Source organism: Carassius carassius, chromosome 11 (assembly GCF_963082965.1).
Source record: "Carassius carassius chromosome 11, fCarCar2.1, whole genome shotgun sequence".
NCBI lineage: Eukaryota > Metazoa > Chordata > Actinopteri > Cypriniformes > Cyprinidae > Carassius > Carassius carassius.
Window position 1 is genome coordinate 25,085,110 of NC_081765.1, and position 19,067 is coordinate 25,104,176.

General features: G+C 37.4%; 2 protein-coding genes across 6 annotated transcripts; both read left to right on the forward strand.

Annotated features, from left to right (window-relative positions):
- Positions 1-515: 515 nt before the first annotated feature.
- Positions 516-7,424, forward strand: LOC132152510 (ras guanine nucleotide exchange factor F-like). 4 transcript variants are annotated; one of them, XR_009436541.1, is made up of 8 exons: positions 516-686; positions 2,050-2,244; positions 2,368-2,450; positions 3,457-3,535; positions 3,824-3,870; positions 3,934-4,070; positions 4,212-4,392; positions 6,542-7,424. XR_009436541.1 is itself a non-coding variant. In XM_059561272.1 (8 exons), the coding sequence occupies exons 2-8, from the start codon at positions 2,239-2,241 to the stop codon at positions 7,134-7,136; spliced, it is 1,137 nt and encodes a 378-aa protein (XP_059417255.1). In that variant the 5' UTR covers positions 518-686; positions 2,050-2,238; the 3' UTR covers positions 7,137-7,424. The 4 variants fall into 4 exon arrangements, 3 of the variants coding, with proteins under 3 accessions (XP_059417255.1, XP_059417254.1, XP_059417257.1); XM_059561272.1 differs by having other exon boundaries at positions 518-686; positions 2,050-2,248; positions 2,347-2,450; positions 3,950-4,070; XM_059561271.1 differs by having other exon boundaries at positions 518-686; positions 3,950-4,070.
- Positions 7,425-11,068: 3,644 nt separating this feature from the next.
- Positions 11,069-18,429, forward strand: LOC132153079 (inhibin beta B chain-like). 2 transcript variants are annotated; one of them, XM_059562259.1, is made up of 3 exons: positions 11,070-11,437; positions 11,542-11,865; positions 16,214-18,429. In XM_059562259.1, exons 2-3 carry the CDS (start codon positions 11,628-11,630, stop codon positions 16,993-16,995), a joined length of 1,020 nt encoding a protein of 339 aa, XP_059418242.1. In that variant the 5' UTR covers positions 11,070-11,437; positions 11,542-11,627; the 3' UTR covers positions 16,996-18,429. The 2 variants fall into 2 exon arrangements, with proteins under 2 accessions (XP_059418241.1, XP_059418242.1); XM_059562258.1 differs by having other exon boundaries at positions 11,069-11,865.
- The last annotated feature ends 638 nt before the right edge of the window (positions 18,430-19,067 follow it).

Genomic DNA, 19,067 nt, shown 5'->3' on the forward strand with positions numbered 1-19,067 from the left:
CAGACTCAATACTTTGGCGATGTAGGCAGCACTTGTAACATCAGTGAACTCTCTCACTGAATAACGTAGGTGCCAATGGAAATGCAGCTATACAGTACATATTCCAGAAGCTGAAGGTTATTCAGTAATTGCGTATAAAAATGTTAACAGTTTAATAAACATTAAAATGTTATTTTTCAAAGGCTTGAGCTCACACATGGGCTGTGGCTCAATAACAAAACACTCTAGAAAACAAGATTATGGCCAGTCTTCTTCAGAAATTATACAGTAAACAGAAACAGTAAACATAAGGCCTTAAAGTAGCCTAGCATAAAATTGTTCGTTGATAACGTACCATCTTACATGTTTTCACAAATTTTACAAGTTCTCTTTTTTACCCATCTTCGGATAAAAGCATCTGCAAAATGAATACATTCTATACGAAATATGATATAAACAATAGGCCTATAATATAAATGTTAGTTTTCTGTGCTCGCGAGTTTTGTTTTAAAAGTGGGAATGCGCTGTGTTCAGTACAGGCCAGAAACCCTCTTGAGAAAAAAGCAACCCACAGAAGATCCTTCTTCGCCCCTCCTCCTCGAGTAACGTTATTCAATCAAGTGGCATTGGCCACCATACTTCACATCATCGCTTATCTTTTCAGTGAAACTAAAGGAAGGGCAGATATTCAACTACGATTTTGAGCGGTAAGGGACTTTAATACTACATTTCTTAACAACGCAATCTTAACAGTTCTACAGTCAGCAAAAATAACACAAACGCTCGCGCTGCTGTTTTGAGGACCTCTATCAAGGTTTGAAGCAGTTCCTCCTCGCGGTCATGTGACACTTTCTTTACCATGAAAACTCACATATAAACTTACTCGGCGACCACTGTAAAGCGATTTGGACACAGTTTTTCTTGGTTACATTAATATGCCCGTTACAAGTGCGAATGATAGTAAATGTAGTATAACAGGCTTACGCTAGATAAAATAAGCTTAGCCTATATGTGTTAAAAATATCGGTGGTGAACAACATAAAAATAAAAGTAAAAACATTTTTATTTATTTATTTTGTCGAGAAAGGGTATTCTATTCTTGCTTTACTGTGTATGTTACATTGTTTACTTAATTACTAAATGTTGACTAATACGATGAATCCCTCATTAAATGTCACCTAACATCCCATATTGTTTGTTATATTTTTGGATATGTGACATGTTGAATTTATTTTAAAAACATTTCACATCTGTTTAAAAAAAAAATTAAAAAAATTACGAAATGTCATATAAAGATTCAAACCATAATCAAACACATTTCAATTTCAATAGTAATACTGTATACTACAGGTAACGTATACCGGAAACTTTCTTAGTGTCTGTAAACAACAGGAAATAACATCTGTGTCCAAGTAAACAATTAATTCATATTCTTTGTGTGTGTGTGTGTGTGTGTGTGTGTGTGTGTGTGTGTGTGTGTGTGTGTGTGTGTGTGTGTGTAAATACAGTGCACAACATAATACATACAAAATATGTATTTTCTTAATATTTAGTAATTACTAATACAATTCATAAAAGATGGACAAATTTAAATGTATTAAACAAAAAAACTAAAGGGTAATTGCTGAATTTGTTAAATTTCAGAAGAGGTGCATTCATTTATGCTGTACACACACACATATACATACAGTATATTTACATTGCAAAGTAGATGGCAACAAGTAACTGACTTTATGTGAATGAGTCATTCAGTCAGTTCTGTTGCTCTATTTCTAATGTTGAAATATACAATATTGTGTCTAAATGTAAGTTTTTCCGTAATAATGTTTGTATTGAACTGTATAAAAGCAATTATAATTATATTATATGGTCCAAAATCTGCATTGTTGCTTACTAGAAATACTTGTCTTCTGGTCAAATATTTGCTCAACTCTTGTCTAATGTATTACTTAACTCCATAATAAAAATTCCTTTCATTGCAATATTCTTGTATTGCTGTTTCTGTACTATTCTTGTTAACCAGTCTTCATTAGTAGTCCCTATGTATTTCATTCTTGCTTTTCTCCGCAGAGATTAACCCATGAGACTCTCAGAGCCTGAGCATGAACCAGGGGAGAGGTGCTTGTTTGTGGACCTCAGTGCCTCAGCACTACCCCGCACCATGTGATCGTTACAAGCATGCGTCTTGTGTCTACAGAGGCCATGTTTACGTATTAGGTGGCAGAGAAAAATGCTCACTGAGAGATTTCTGGAAATATAATGTGGGTAAGTCATTGTTATTTATCAGAGGCTACCTGCTGATTTGGATACTTCTGTTTGTTGTGACATAGTATATGGTTCCTGTTACATTGATTGATTGCAATTTAGGGGAAATATATATATTTGTAGTCTGTGACAAGTGGGCCGGGCTTCCCTGTGATAGCGAAGAAGCACCTGAAGAACTGGAGGAGCACACAATGGTAGCATATCAGGTAATTGCAACAAACTCACAACTGAGCATAAGGTGTTCACCAGTTATGAGAAACAAGAGACTGTCAGTTTATCACATTTTCACTTTTTATTAAAAGCTGTACATGTAAATCATGCTATACATTCTAATGGCTCCATATATATATATATATATATATATATATATATATATATATATATATACAGTACAGACCAAAAGTTTGGACACACCTTCTCATTCAAACAGTTTTCTTTATTTTCATGACATGAAAATTGTAGATTCACACTGAAGGCATCAAAACTATGAATTAACACATGTGGAATTATATATGGAATTATATACATAACAAAAAAGTGTGAAAATATGTCATATTCTAGGTTCTTCAAAGTAGCCACCTTTTGCTTTGATTACTGCTTTGCACACTCTTGGCATTCTCTTGATGAGCTTCAAGAGGTAGTCACCTGAAATGGTCTTCCAACAGTTTTGAAGGAGTTCCCCGAGAGATGCTTAGCACTTGTTGGCCCTTTTGCCTTCTGTCTGCGGTCCAGCTCACCCCTAAACCATCTCGATTGGGTTCAGGTCCGGTGACTGTGGAGGCCAGGTCATCTGGCGCAGCACCCCATCACTCTCCTTCTTGGTCAAATAGCCCTTGATGCCTTCAGTGTGACTCTACAATTTTCATAGTCATGAAAATAAAGAAAACTCTTTGAATGAGAAGGTGTGTCCAAACTTTTGGTCTGTACTGTATATATATATATATATATATGAAAGTAAAAGTGATGTGACAAGTGGCCAAGTATGGTGTCCCATACTCAGAATTTGTGCTCTGCATTTAACCCGTCCAAATGCACACACACAGCGGTGAGTAGTGAACAAACACCATAAGCACAAACCCGGAGCAGTTGGGGTACCTTTTGCTCAACCTTTTGTTATTGAAGGTGGAAGACAGCACTGTATATTTCCACATATAACTTAAGTTAATTTTTTGCACCAAAAAGAGTGAATTAATTTACCATTTTTCTTCTTAGGGGTTTATGTATGTCTTCGGAGGAATTCAAGACTCATCATATACTAGCTCAAAAACACCTCTTTGGGTATTTGATACAGGTATTTTTTAATCAGTGCATGTTCATTGGGGTCCAACATTTCTGAGTCCACTAGACAATGCTTAAACAAAAGGTTTTATGTACTTTAGTTATAAATTATTTGAATGGAATTTAACTTAAAAACTTAAAAAACAAACATATGTAACTTTCAGAATTTTTGCATTATTTGTTTTGGAAAAGGTATTTTGTTCTATTGACAGCAGCACTTGTGTTTATGAACGCAGATTGTGTTTTACCACAGTAATAGGCCACTTTGTCATTCACGTCTTCAGTTTTATATTCTTTGCAGTTAAAGAGTGCTGGATTAACTGGAAAACAGGGAGTGAACCTATACAGGTAAACAGTTTTTTTTTTTTTTTACAAGACCTACAGCTGAAACAGATGATTATTTTATTATAGTGAACTCTTATTGTAGGGAGTGACACCAGCAAACAGAAAAGGGCACAGTGCTGTTATCTTTGGGTCATCTATGTATGTCTACGGTGGATACATTGATATAAGAGGATCAACGAAGGAATTCTGGAAATTTGATTTTGGTGAGTGTTATAACATTCCATGGGATTTAAGTTTTTCAGTGAGCAAGCATCTTCTAAGACTAAATATTTATTTTAAAAGTCATGCATGATTTCTGTCATTTTCAGATTGCTAAGTGACCTCGCCAAATAATGATATTTTAGATTCTAGGGGGTGGTCGCTACTAAGCAGTGTACAAGGTGGGCCTGGTCCCAGACATGGTCACTCAGCTATGACACACCAGGATTCTATGTACCTTTATGGTGGCCTGCAGGGCCTGAGGGAACAGAAGGACCTGTGGAGCTGGAGTTCTGCCAGTCAAACCTGGAGCTGCATCAAATTCCAGTGAGTTTCTTTATTAACATCTATCTATCCATAACACAAACCCTAATTTCCATACAAAAAATCAATAGATTTGGCCTCAACTTAGTTTAGCTTAACCTGTATTTCTGAAAGAGTTTTTTTTTACATAATAAGTAGGAAGCAATGACGTTGTGTTGGTATGCCTAAGCTTAAAACAACAACAGCACTACAGTTTGCAATACAGATGTTGTCTTGCATTGTAACTACATTGCTGTCACACTGGATTATATTGCATTGATTATATCTGTGCTGCCATACCCTCTGGTCTCAAAACTCAGAGAGGTGCATAGGCCAGCAGTATATAGTCATTTTCTGCTTGACATTCACTGCGCAACAACAAAGCCTTGTTTCTGCAAAGACATTAGCATGTTTTCTACAAAACAAAGTTATGTTTTGTTACCATTTTACGTTGCGAGAGAAAGTGACAAAAAAGCTACACTAATTCAGACCTGAGCGGTAAGAATGAAACGGATTTCCAAAAATTAATAGGATTTCAAACTTCATATGAATGTGGCTTGAAATGGATTTGTAAAAATCAGATTTCACATAATTTTTTGCTGTTCAGACTTGCTAAATATCATCGTATTCCAATGGAATATGCACAAAAAAATCAGTTTTGGACTGACATTCTGAACAAGGATAAAGTAGTCACGCATTTCTTCACACAGTTGTTTCCTGTGCCTATGTATTATTATTGTAGCATCATCTATTTCTGGTTAATTCACCCCTAAATGGCACATAAAAACAAAACATACTGTAGTTGGTCACTTTACAACATTATGCAGTGTCTTCCGTTTTAATGGAATAGTTCATCCTAAAATGAAAATTTACTCACCCTCCGGCCTTTCAAGATGTAGATGAGTTTGTTTCTTTTCTTTTGAGAAATTTATTTTTACATAACTTACACACCAGTGGATCCTCTGCAGTGAATGGATACCACAGCTGATAAAAGCATCACAATAATCTACAAGTAATCCACACCACTCCAGTCCATTATTTAATGTTTTGTGAAGAGAAAATCGTTATGCTTGTAAAAAACAAATTCGATCAAGGCACTTCTGACCAAAATACCATTTCATAATCCATAATGAAGCTTCCCCCAGTGAAAATCCATTAATTTTCACTGGGTAGTGAAAATTATTAAAATAGTGATTTTATTAAAATCCACTAATATATATTTTTTTAGAACCGTTTTGAATTGTAAACTGAGCTTTTTTTGTGCATATTTCTCTCCTGATTCAGATAAGACTTTCTCATAGGAGAAAGTAATATTATGGATGGAGAAGCAACGTTTTGAAGTTAAAAGCATCTTAATGATGGATTGTTTTTTACAAGTACACCATTTGTGGATTACTTACAATACATGTGGATTATTGTGATGCTTTTATCAGCTATTTCATCTCTCAGTCTGACAGCACCCATTTATTGGTAAGCAAGTGATTTCTCATAATCTGTTCCGATGAAGAAACAAACTTGATCTATATCTTGGATGGTCTGAGGGTGACATTTGCTGAGACATTTTCAGCATATTTTAGTTTTTGAGCGAACTTTGCCTTTAAAGGGGTCAAATTAAGCGATTAAAAATTTTCCTTTCTCTATGGAGTGTTAAAAGCTCTTGGTGCATAAACACAATCTCTAAAGTTACAAAGACTAAAGTCTCAAATCCAAAGAGATATTCTTTATAAAAGTTAAGAGTCAACCACTCCTACCTAAAATGGTTCATTCCATCATGCCCCCACATGTCTACATCACGATATGGGAAGATTTGCATATGCCATCCAAATGTTCACACAAAGAAAGAAGGCTTAACTTTTATTCTTGAGGCATTCGGCCACTCAAAACGTACTGGATAGCTGGCAAATCAGAGCACACTTTGCTTTATAGAATGGTGAGCTTTGTAAAAATCAACCTGCTTCAGAAAGGCGGGGCATAGAAGAGAAACAATAATGTACAGTATGTGGAAAATAATGTGTTTTTTAAACCTTAAAACACATAAACACATTGCATTACACCAAATACACAAAATCAAGTTATTTTTAGCAATGTCATATAACCCCTTTAATGTTGGCATATAGCTTGTTTGTTTTTTTCCAGACATACACTTAAACTTCTCTGATCCCTTACTCTGCAGTTCAGGTCCTCCCAGGCTGGTTGGTCACTCTGCTGTATTGTTGAAGGACAGCATGCTCATCTTTGGTGGTGGGGAAACCCAGAGCTCTCCTCAGAGCAGCTTGTGGAGGTTCAACTTGGAAAAACAAACCTGGAAAAAGCTAGCATTGTTGCCTGGATCCCCCTATCTGTGCCGGATCCATCACTGCAGCATTGGTCTAGGCCAGAGTTTCCAGCCAACAGTCACAAACCGTGTCTATTTAAGGGAAATACCCAACTCTCACATCATCAATAACAGACTAAGACCATTTAAGAACAAGTGCCAACCATCCCGCCCTAATTTGCATGAGCCCTGCATTGAGCTCAAGACTTTCCACATGGACAATAAGAAGCATTCACCAGATTTTAGTATTGCACTGAAAGACACTAAGGTGAAAGAAAGCTGTCTCACCTTTGAGAACCAGGAGGCTATTAGTGAGAAGCGGAATAGTGTTGACCTGGCAGAGGACACAGAGGATGCCATGTTTCTCCATATGCCTGACTTGCTGTTAGTCCTGGGTGGTAAACCTCTGCAAGGGCAGCATATGATTTCAGTGTGGCATATGACAGTGGCATAAATCTGTTGTTTATAGTGCATTCTACATTCTCTGAGAGAAATTAATGGGCCTTAGCAACAATACTAATATCCTGTGGGAGAACAATTGAATTCAGTCATGTACAAAGTTTTCACACTGTCTGTAATTATTACTGTGACTCTGAGGAACCACATTCACTCTGAAAGGCACCAATTAGGGCTTTTATCTTCCACAGTATATGTCATTAGTTTCTGTAAGAGTTGGAGATGCTGGTTAACATTTTACTATGTATCAAAATTTTATATTAAATAGTCTTCACCAAGTGTGAAATACCTGTCAAAAAGGCTGTTGTGAATTTTATTGCATACTAGGAATCAATCCAAACATTGTCACATTTTGTAATTTGCTTTGTTTGTGTTTTGTTAGATCCATGCATATTGCTGGCAGAACACATTCATTTTCCTGCCTTCACATTGTTTCAGGATAGTTGCACTCGAATGCTTTAATAAGTAATGCATTACATGAGCAATGTGTAATCCATTCGCAATAAGCTAAAATGTGTTGCTCTGCTAATGTTAAAACCAGCTCTAATCTGTATTTATTTTTTATCTGTTTAAAACAGATAGAAAACTACATTTATAGCATATTTGTATTAAATATAACTAGCTTGACTAAAGTATATTACAAAGATACAACTAATTTGAAAAAATGAGTAAACTATGCTTGTAGATCAGTAATTGTTATACATTGAACTGTCCTTACATTTCTACATGCATGTAGTCTTTATTGCCACTTGAGGGCGACAGACTTCGCCAGTCACGCTACACAAAATTTTAACAAATGCACAAAACATATAGATACACACACACACAGCATGCTCCAACAATCTCCTTGACACATTTGGGTTATTCTGCACAGTATTTCTTGTTTATTGAAATAAAAGACAGAAAAACACAGTTCACACCTGAAGGCTAAACAGACACAGACCATCATCTGTATCCTTTATCCTTAATATTAATGGATAATATACCAATGTTCTATTGTGAAAAATGTTACATAAGTCCAAGAGATTTTCCCAAGAACTGGACGACGGGTCATAATACAGCATATCCATTTTAAAATGGTATTTAACTGCATTTTTGTAGAGAATAAATTGTTATATATTTGGACAATCATACATATGACGCTAAAAAAAGTGTTCATATATATACTGATAATATGTATAAAGGCATGATTTGTTCACTTTAGACTGCAAAGTTGGTATGGAGGTTGTATCTTCGGAAGTGGCACATATTCTCTGCAAAAAAGGTGCTCTTACACAGTCTGTTTAATACTGCAGAGAGGCGGCATAAATACACAAGAATTACAATTGCAAATATATCGTTATTACATTAACCTTTTAAATGATTTATGAATACAGAAACCAAAATAATTAAAATATTAAGTTGCATATTATACAACCCGAATTCCGGAAAAGTTGGGACGTTTTTTAAATTTTAATAAAATAAACTAAAGGAATTTCAAATCACATGAGCCAATATTTTATTCACAATAGAACATAGATAACGTAGCAAATGTTTAAACTGAGAAATTTTACACTTTTATCCACTTAATTAGCTCATTTAAAATTTAATGCTTGCTACAGGTCTCAAAAAAGTTGGCACGGGGGCAACAAATGGCTAAAAAAGCAAGCAGTTTTGAAAAGATTCAGCTGGGAGAACATCTAGTGATTAATTAAGTTAATTGATATCAGGTCTGTAACATGATTAGCTATAAAAGCTTTGTCTTAGAGAAGCAGAGTCTCTCAGAAGTAAAGATGGGCAGAGGCTCTCCAATCTGTGAAAGACTGCGTAAAAAAATTGTGGAAAACTTTAAAAACAATGTTCCTCAACGTCAAATTGCAAAGGCTTTGCAAATCTCATCATCCATAGTGCATAACATCATCAAAAGATTCAGAGAAACTGGAGAAATCTCTGTGCGTAAGGGACAAGGCCGGAGACCTTTATTGGATACCTGTGGTCTTCGGGCTCTCAGACGACACTGCATCACTCATCGGCATGATTGTGTCAATGACATTACTAAATGGGCCCAGGAATACTTTCAGAAACCACTGTCGGTAAACACAATCCGCCGTGCCATCAGCAGATGCCAACTAAAGCTCTATCATGCAAAAAGGAAGCCATATGTGAACATGGTCCAGAAGCGCCGTCGTGTCCTGTGGGCCAAGGCTCATTTAAAATGGACTATTTCAAAGTGGAATAGTGTTTTATGGTCAGACGAGTCCAAATTTGACATTCTTGTTGGAAATCACGGACGCCGTGTCCTCCGGGCTAAAGAGGAGGGAGACCTTCCAGCATGTTATCAGCGTTCAGTTCAAAAGCCAGCATCTCTGATGGTATGGGGGTGCATAAGTGCATACAGTATGGGCAGCTTGCATGTTTTGGAAGGCTCTGTGAATGCTGAAAGGTATATAAAGGTTTTAGAGCAACATATGCTTCCCTCCAAACAACGTCTATTTCAGGGAAGGCCTTGTTTATTTCAGCAGGACAATGCAAAACCACATACTGCAGCTATAACAACAGCATGGCTTCGTCGTAGAAGAGTCCGGGTGCTAACCTGGCCTGCCTGCAGTCCAGATCTTTCACCTATAGAGAACATTTGGCGCATCATTAAACGAAAAATACGTCAAAGACGACCACAAACTCTTCAGCAGCTGGAAATCTATATAAGGCAAGAATGGGACCAAATTCCAACAGCAAAACTCCAGCAACTCATAGCCTCAATGCCCAGACGTCTTCAAACTCTTTTGAAAAGAAAAGGAGATGCTACACCATGGTAAACATGCCCCGTCCCAACTATTTTGAGACCTGTAGCAGAAATCAAAATTGAAATGAGCTCATTTTGTGCATAAAATTGTAAACTTTCTCAGTTTAAACATGTGCTATGTTATCTATGTTCTATTGTGAATAAAATATTGGCTCATGTGATTTGAAAGTCTTTTAGTTTTCATTTTATTAAAATTTAAAAAACGTCCCAACTTTTCCGGAATTCGGGTTGTAGTTCAATGTAGAGTCAAATAATAATTATGAGGATAATCTATGAATACTCCAGATTTTACGACAAAATTATTTAAGATTTTGTTTAATACAAAAAAATTGTTATTAATTAAAATTGCCCCCTCAAGACAGATGTGGCCATACAAGAAAGATGCCTAGAGAATGTAACGTGTATTTATTTTGTTGAAGCCATAGAGGGCGCCATATCACTTCAGGAAAAGTTGGCAACGCAAACCTCCTATTAGCACTACAAAAAGTCGATTAATACTGAGATGAACGGACAAACAAAGCCACACTTGTGTGAATTTCTTAAAACTCGTCTTAAGCGTCGAAAGCGTCTGCATTATTTATTTAAATATCACAGAAATGTATATGAAATGACTGACTATATGATTCTCATTAAACATTAAAGGTTTTGCTTTGTTAGTTAATATTAATAATAACAATAATAATAACTAACAATAATAATAACTCGATGTGTAAATTTGACGTGAAAACAACAATATGCACTGGCCATTTATATTATGCTTAAAAGGTTTGCCCCGGTTTATTTATTTATTTATTTAGGAATCTGATTTCTGTTGCGTTATGAAAGCCACGCAGTCGTTTATTTTCCCAATAAAAAATAAAAAGTTAATGTGAGATGGTTTTTAAGTGTCACGTACAAGATCCAGAGGCAATGCACGCTAAAGGATGTTTTTTTTTTGTTTTGTTTTGTTTTTTGGACTGATGCGCTCTGAGTTTGAGAGCCTAACCTGTTTTAGCGCATAATCCCCTCTATTGCAGTTGGTCGAGCGTCCCACGTGGTTTGAAGTATAAAAAAGTTTCAGCGCGAGGTGCTTTAGAGTCGTGTTTACACGAAGGACAACATCCCTCCTGAGGCTGAAGAAATACGCAAGAACACACATAATTCACATTACCCTTACTGAGAGAAGAGGAGCCGGAACAAAGACAAATAGTGCAAATTTGTCTTCAAACGAGAAAGTTTTTTTTGACTACACTGACCTTTAAAGGAATACAAGACTAGAAACCGGTTTGTTTTAATCCTTTACACGCGTCAATTTGTCAGTTACCTTGGAGATGAGGAGACGTTTTCGCGCTTCAATTAAGACTTAGGTTTTCGCGACTTGCCCTCGTTATTACTCAATGTGTTTACCGGGCGATAAAACACACACTTTCTGCGAACGTCTTACAAAAGTGACCGCGAGCATGATGATGAATGGACATCTGTCAGAGGAGGTTGTTGGAAGTACAACTCTGTTCGGTTTATAGTCAAATTGTTTTACGGTAGGAATTCATGAACTGATTTGTTTGTTGAATGGACACGTTATTTAGGAAAATGAGTATCCCCATCCTCTCTGTAACCTGTTTAATGGCTTGCATACTCTCAGTTCAGTGTAGTCTGGGAGCTGAGACAGTGTCTCAGGAGTCTCAGTGTGCTTCTTGTGGACTCGGGCATCCGGATGAGTCGGGGCGAATGGACACAGACTTTCTGGAGGCGGTTAAAAGGCACATATTGAACCGACTGCAGATGAGAGAGAGACCAAATATCACTCATTCCATTCCTAAAGCTGCCATGGTAACGGCGCTGCGCAAACTTCACGCGGGTAAAGTTCGGGAGGACGGGAGGGTTGAAATTCCCAACTTGGATGGACATGCTGCCTACAACGAGGTGCAAGAAGAAACTTCGGAAATAATTAGTTTCGCCGAGTCAGGTGTGTAAAAGATCTCGAATGTTGCATGCCTACTTTTACTTTATAGGAAATTTCACATTATTTATCTATTGTATTTATTTGTAATAATATTTAAGAATATTTTGAAACACCCTAAACTTGGAATAATGTCTCTCCAGTTAGGGGTAATTAAATTTACAAGTACAAATTATTTATAAATCTTGGCTTTAACTTAAATATTTGGAGTAGCTTACATTTATTTTGGGGGCATGTAGGCTAATTAATTTATCGCAAAACGTGCTTGGAATTTACAGAATTTACAAGTATTACAAGTCAAATATTTAATTAACAGGTAAAATTGTTTTGCTTCAAAGTATTAGCAGTGGTGTCAGTAGACGATGACTACCTTATGAGACTTTAGTTAGCTGTGACATCCAGTGGGTTTGTTTCAAAACTTAATTATATTGCTAGAATTATCTGAATTTCTTTGGACAAGTGTTGCGATTTTGCTTTAGTGGGTCTTCGAGGGGTTAATGACACATGCATCAAATTTTTCTATGATGTAACTGGAGCAATCAGAACACATTACCCTCTCTTAACATATTATTAGATATGCTGACAGAAAATCATAAGTAGTTTGTCAAATTGTGATCTTTGCTAGGTTGGTGTTGAGACAATTAAAATCCTAGAACATCCCAAGGAACGCCAAGAGAGCATCAAAAACATGGCAATCAAAGTATTACAGATAATTTGTTAATAAGAGGGCAAGAACATTTTCACGCCTTCTGACAGACAATACAGCCATAAAACTCTTTTGTTAGAACTAATAAAAACCAATGTCTTTTATTGAATTATTCATTGCTTTGAAGTGTCATGGACAGCCTGGAAATATGAGGTCTGAAAAAAGTAATAGAAATATACTGATTGTCAATTCAATTTTATTTTATTTTTTGAAAGTGATGACGATTAATGTATTTCATTTTATTAACCAGTTCATCAATTATAGATCTATGGTACAGTTCAGTTTACAGGAGAATGTATGGAGCTTGTTAAGTGTTAAAGAAAAACACATGGATTAACCCTTCTTTACATTTTTAATTGTGTCAATCAAGTTTGCATGAGCAAAAGGACATTAATAGAAGAAATACATCTAGAATATGGATCTAAAATATGGTCATGCAGAATAAGGCATTAATATGTGCTTAAGGTCTAATAAACAGGTTCTGTGCTAGTAATATGCATGTTAATAAGCAACTAGCTAATAGTGAACAGTGTTCCCTAAAAAAGCGTTACCCAGATTTTTATATAGACAATCATAATCTATCTTCATTATGGGGAAGGATAGTTGATATGGAGATATGTTAATGTTTTAATGTAAATGTTTTAATGACTTTATTTTCAAAAGTTTTCCAATATCTCAGATTTGACACACATTTAAGCTTTTAAAACTGGCTTCTTTTTCTTCTATTCTCGCACACTGTGCAGCACAATTAGCTTGGACATTATCCGAACTTCTTGCTCCAATAAGAATGATCTGAACACACTAATGACAGTGCAACAAAAGGCGGCAATTATTAAGAGAGTACTGTGAGTTCTTGCTGAACCCAATATGTCAACATTGAAAAAAAAAAAAAAGAAAACAAAAGAAATCACTCAGAATAATGTATGAGACATCTGAGTCGTTGTGGGTGACAGAGAGGCTGGACTACTTATATCCTACTCTGAAAATGAATTTCAAATATTAAAGCGCGATCAGGCCTCTTTGCAGTGTCCCCTATTATTTACAACAACTTTGAACCACTGAGCAACAATGCATCCTGAAACTGGCTCTCTGAACCCCCATCTGCCTCAAGGCCAGCTGGCGCTAACCCCTCAAGTGAGGGCTGCCGGCCAGGGCATAGAATTAGAAAACCCAAGATCCATTCTGCTCAGAGGTACAAAAAGAGGAATTTGTGAGGTATGTAATGTGCAAATCACTGCAGCTGCAGGCAGTTGAGTTGTCTCATGTGTTGCATGCTCTTCCCTGTTTTTACGTGGTATGACTGCTAGTCAGAAGGCGGCTCCGATCTTGCTTCATGCTTTAGGAGAGCAATAAGAAGAGGGCTGCCAAGGTACAGGAGAGGACGGCTGCCAATTTCAGGTCTCTATTGACACTGTCCTATGGGCCATTTCAGAAGTATTTGGTGTCCCGTAGCCACAGGAGCGGAGCGGTAGATGCTTGCTTCTCATTTGTCAGCATAACCATTCAGACTCACTGAACTCTTCAGAACCAGTTCATCACGGGGTATTAAGACTTCATTATTAGACATTATTCAGCATGGCACAGTGTCCATAAGGTCAAAGAGCCAAATTGATCTCTTTAGAATTTTTTTGTTTTTTGACATTTGATCCAAAAAAGGAAATTAGAGCCTGTAGTGCTAACAGATTGGCACACGGTCAAAATCTAATCAGGCACCATGCCATGGTCTTGATCTTATTGATCTTCGACAAGCAGTACACATTAAGCATTTTAAGCATGAGAGCATTCTTCAATGAAACACAGATACAAAGCTAATGCCCATTTTCTCAAAAGTTAATTTGCCTGTGCTCTGTTTGACAAAAAATAAAAGTATCAACAAAATAAAAATACCTAGACTGTATGCTACTTTTTTTTTTTCATTGTATTACGGGTACATGTAGATATATTCTGCATCTCTCACCATTTATTCCCAACAATGTCTGGGAAATAGTTTTTTTTTTAAATTAGATCTTAAGGGCCTACACCAAAACAAAAATCTCAAATGCATTGCTGAAATAAATATTTGTCAGTTTGCATACTTTTGCTCAGAGGGAAGATAACGGTTAAACAGCCACAGGGAATCACAGGATGCAGGAGAAGCAACAAGCTAAACAAACTTGAAATAGTCAATTTTTAAGTGTTCTACAAATCATTTATTAGTTATTATGCAAATATGTTGAAAGAATTCTGATGGGCCAAACTGATGTAGGTAAGTGTTGATAATTATGGGAATAAAGTATGCCACAACACTGACATCATCTCGTCTCCCTGCTCACACAGCCTTGCAGAGTGTGAAGTGGACAAAGCCTTGTTTGACTAGATTCACATTAAGCAGGAGCTGTTGAGACAGGTTCTGAGCACATGGCCATACAAGTATATGTGTATCCCGGGGGTATTTAAAGGCAGGTAAACGAGGTGAAATGGTGGAGTAATCAGTTCAGTCAGTGTGTTCCCTATCATCACAGGACATACATGTTCACACCTGACACCTCTCCAGGGCTGATTCTCTGTCACTGATGAACTTTGACTATGTTTGTGCACTGTGTGATATAAAAGGATTGGCTCCCAGCAAATTAGTCTTGACAGTCTTGTTTAAAAAACAAAAACAAAACAAAAAACGCACTGCTTGTCACTAGCATGTGTTTGAAAGCAGGTCACAAACTAGATGTCTTAGCATAACCAGATTTTTTTTTTCTTCTTAAAAGCTATGCAGGTTGATTCACTAATTAACAATATCATACAGCAAGAATAACTGTTATAACATTTTGACAGCACACTGTATGATGCAAATCATTACTGATATGTTTGAAGTTTTGAACATGCTTTCAAGTCTATAATTTTTTTACAAATTTCTAAAAAAAAAAGCAGAGATAGTGCATGTAAAGTCACTACTACTCCATGTGAGGTCAGGCTGTCAACTGAAGAAGCCACCCTTTGTGGCAAGTTGTTGACATTAACTAATCTGTTGGCAAACATGGTTGTTTTACCATTTCAAAACCTGCCAATATTAAACAGCTCTGGCATTCAAATTAGGATTACAGAGAATATGATTAATTTGAGTGAATTTCTCTAATTTTCTGGGTGGTCAAAATAATCTTTACAATCAAATTACAACAGCAAAAAAGCTCTGCATCTTGGACTTTCCAAATACCATTTGCTACACAATTGTATTTAGAAAGTCAGCAGTGTGATGTAAATGCCTCATCATGCTTCTCATTTGAAGAGGTCACACGCTCAATGCTGGGCTGTGCCACAGCAGTCTCCTAATACCTCTCGCAGTGCATTGTGTTGTCAGTCTTTCGGCTTCAGAAGCTCAGGGTTTTCACAGTACTCCCTGTGAACTCAATGAACCCCCTGGGGCAAGACCCATGTCCGACCCCCCCACCCTTCCACATGGCCCAGCATCTTCAGCCCAAACCAAGAGTCCAACTGGACTTGGGCCCAGAACTGTGGCATCTAGTCTATCTGTAAAAGTTAAGTGGTTTTTTTCAGCGAATGTGGCTAAGGAGACCTGTTTGTGTTATTTCAAATGTGAGAAAAGACATAAATGAGCTTATTTTGTAAGAAAGAGTTGCTACTTGAGAATTAACAAACGTCTGCGGTCTCTTACAGATGATGTGACTCCATCGAAGTCCAGCCTATACTTCTTAATTTCCAATGAGGGGAATCAGAACCTCTACGTGTTGCAGGCAAACCTGTGGCTGTACTTCAAGCTGTTGCCAGGTACTCAGGAAAAAGGAGTGCGACGGAAGGTGATGGTGAGAGTGCACTACTATGAGCCTGGAGGGCAGAACATGCACTGGCCCATGATGGAAAAACGTGTGGAGTTGAAGCGCAGTGGCTGGCACACCTTCCCTGTGTCCGAAGCCGTACGTGAAATGCTGGCAAAAGGGGGTCGTCGGCAGGACCTTGACATTCACTGCGATGGCTGCGAGGCTGCCAACGTTCAGCCCATCCTGGTGGACCCAAACGATCCCTCACACCGGCCCTTCCTGGTGGTCCACGCCCAGCAGGCTGATGGGAAACACCGTATCCGAAAGCGAGGCCTGGAGTGTGACGGCACCAATGGAGGTTTGTGCTGCCGACGACAGTTTTACATTGACTTCCGGCTCATTGGCTGGAACGACTGGATCATCGCGCCAGCAGGGTACTATGGGAACTACTGTGAAGGCAGCTGCCCAGCTTTCTTGGCAGGAGTTCCAGGTTCTGCCTCATCATTTCACACAGCAGTAGTAAACCAGTACCGCATGAGAGGCATGAGTCCTGGTTCAGTCAACTCCTGCTGCATACCCACCAAACTCAGCACCATGTCCATGCTCTACTTTGATGACGAATACAACATCGTCAAGCGTGACGTGCCTAACATGATCGTGGAGGAGTGTGGCTGTGCCTGAAGAAAATCTACGTTAGGACATGTTATGAAGACAGTGACAGTCATATTTATGGTCTTTTTTAACCATGTGCATATAGATTATGTTAATATTTGTACACTCACAAAGAACAGTGTGTGCAGTGTACATCAAGCAGTAGATGAATGACAGGTAGATGAACAAAAAGGCTTTAGGATGGTAAGGGAAAGGGAACACCACATGGCTTTTCTCTAGTTTGCCATTTCTAGACTTAAAAAAAATGTCTCAATACTTTCCTCTCCAACAGCAAAAAGGAGACAAACTGGCATCACACTTTGACATAAGTACTTAGAGACTGTTGTACAAGCACTGACATATCTCCTTCTTCAGAACACCAGCACTTCAATAGCTTGTTTAAGACAATATGACAAATCATTCCAGCTGATGTGGAGATTTCCAAATCAGTGTGTCATCTTCCCTGTCTTTCCCCAGAGGCATTCCCACAGCAAGGACTCCAGTTGTCTGCGGCATTGATAAATCTATTGTGAGGCTTCTACACAAACTGTAAGCACCTCTGGACAAGATCATCTTGAAACTAAAACCACTTCTGGCATTCTACTAATATGTGCACATCTTGATTGTAGCTGACTGCATAACTAGATCTTGAGGTCTAACCGGTAGAGTGCAAACTTCCCCACTTCCTTCATCTGCACACTTCAGTGGCTGACAAATGCTCGCAGCAGTGTGCGTTCCGCGGAGCTGCTTCCATTCTGTCCAGCTGGTTTACAGGGAGTACAGCACTTGCGACAACTCTCGAAATGCACCATTTAAAGCACTAGCATATTGCAAAGCCTTCAAAAGGGTACATAGATGTGGACCTACCCTTGCCCATAGTCCTTTTAATATAAAGTGCCGCAAGAACTATGCAATGTATAGTAATCCTGAACTATTTAAAAAAAAAAAAGAAAAAAAAAGGATTCTTCTTTCTGATTATCTTTAATTCTTTATCAATACTTGAAATGTGATCTTTCGCTTGTTTTCCAAAGCGGATGATTGTTACGATGTTTGCACTGAAAAGTTGCGGGATTGGTTAAAAAAAAAAAATGCCATTGAAAATGATATTTTTGTAGTAAAACTGAATTTTATGAAAAATGTATTGTACCTAATTAATTGTACCAAAGCGGCCAATATTTTAGCTATTACAATAAGGTGGCAAGGCCATTCCAATATTTGTAAAGTAATTGTTGATACTTCTCAAGAGCCTAATAATCAGGGTACAACATTATGGATTTCATTGTAGCTCTGTCTAATTTTTTATACTGTGTACAGAAAACTGATGAACACAATCTCTTCCTTGTCTTTAATTTTCCAGTCTACTATTTAATTGGATTTATTACTTAGCTGATGTTACAGTGTCATTTAATTAAATGGACATCATCTCTGTACAGATTATGCAAAATAAAAATATTCTTTCTTAAATATTTTGCAATTTTAAAATAAATTCTTACTTTGCATTCTTGTAAACAAGTTGCTTTTAACTGTGACAAAACTATGACACAGATTGTTCAGACAGTCCCACTGTTGCATGCATGTAAAAGAATATACCTTTTTTTCTTTTTTTTTCTCTTTTTAAGTTGAGATTACAAGACAGAGGAAGCAGTCTTGCAACCACTGCAGTTCTATGCAGTGTTCTGCAAAGCCTGCAAAAATGCTTGGTTAAGACAATGAGATCACAGTGCCTGAAACCTCATAGAGATATTGATCAACAAATTATGATAGAATCAGCTTATATTTATATATATATATACAAACCAGTTAACATCTTGCACATAAATATAATGACTGCGCTCCATGTTTCAATATTTGTCATTCTTATTAAATTCTTGGCTCAGAGGCAAAAGGGCTCTCACTGCGCAACATGTAGGCACAGAGACTGATTACATCAGAGTGGGTCCCCTGGAAGTACAATCAACCTATACTGCCTTTTCTGAGCCCTAGAGGTATAGATGCAAAACATGCAGTATTAAAATACCTTAGGCAAACAGAGAGTGCCAGACCACCGCACCTACCAATGGTCTGGGGTGTATCAGCCAAATCCTAGTTCAATACTGCAAAAC

Coding starts and splice junctions, on each gene's coding strand:
- LOC132152510 (XM_059561271.1), top strand. CDS start 2,082: ATGAACCAGGGGAGAGGTGCTTGTTTGTGGACCTCAGTGCCTCAGCAC. Junction 2,451..3,456: donor ACACAATGGTAGCATATCAG/GTAATTGCAACA, acceptor TTTTCTTCTTAG/GGGTTTATGTATGTCTTCGG. Junction 3,871..3,949: donor CAGGGAGTGAACCTATACAG/GTAAACAGTTTT, acceptor CTCTTATTGTAG/GGAGTGACACCAGCAAACAG.
- LOC132153079 (XM_059562258.1), top strand. CDS start 11,469: ATGGACACGTTATTTAGGAAAATGAGTATCCCCATCCTCTCTGTAACC. Junction 11,866..16,213: donor AATTAGTTTCGCCGAGTCAG/GTGTGTAAAAGA, acceptor GGTCTCTTACAG/ATGATGTGACTCCATCGAAG.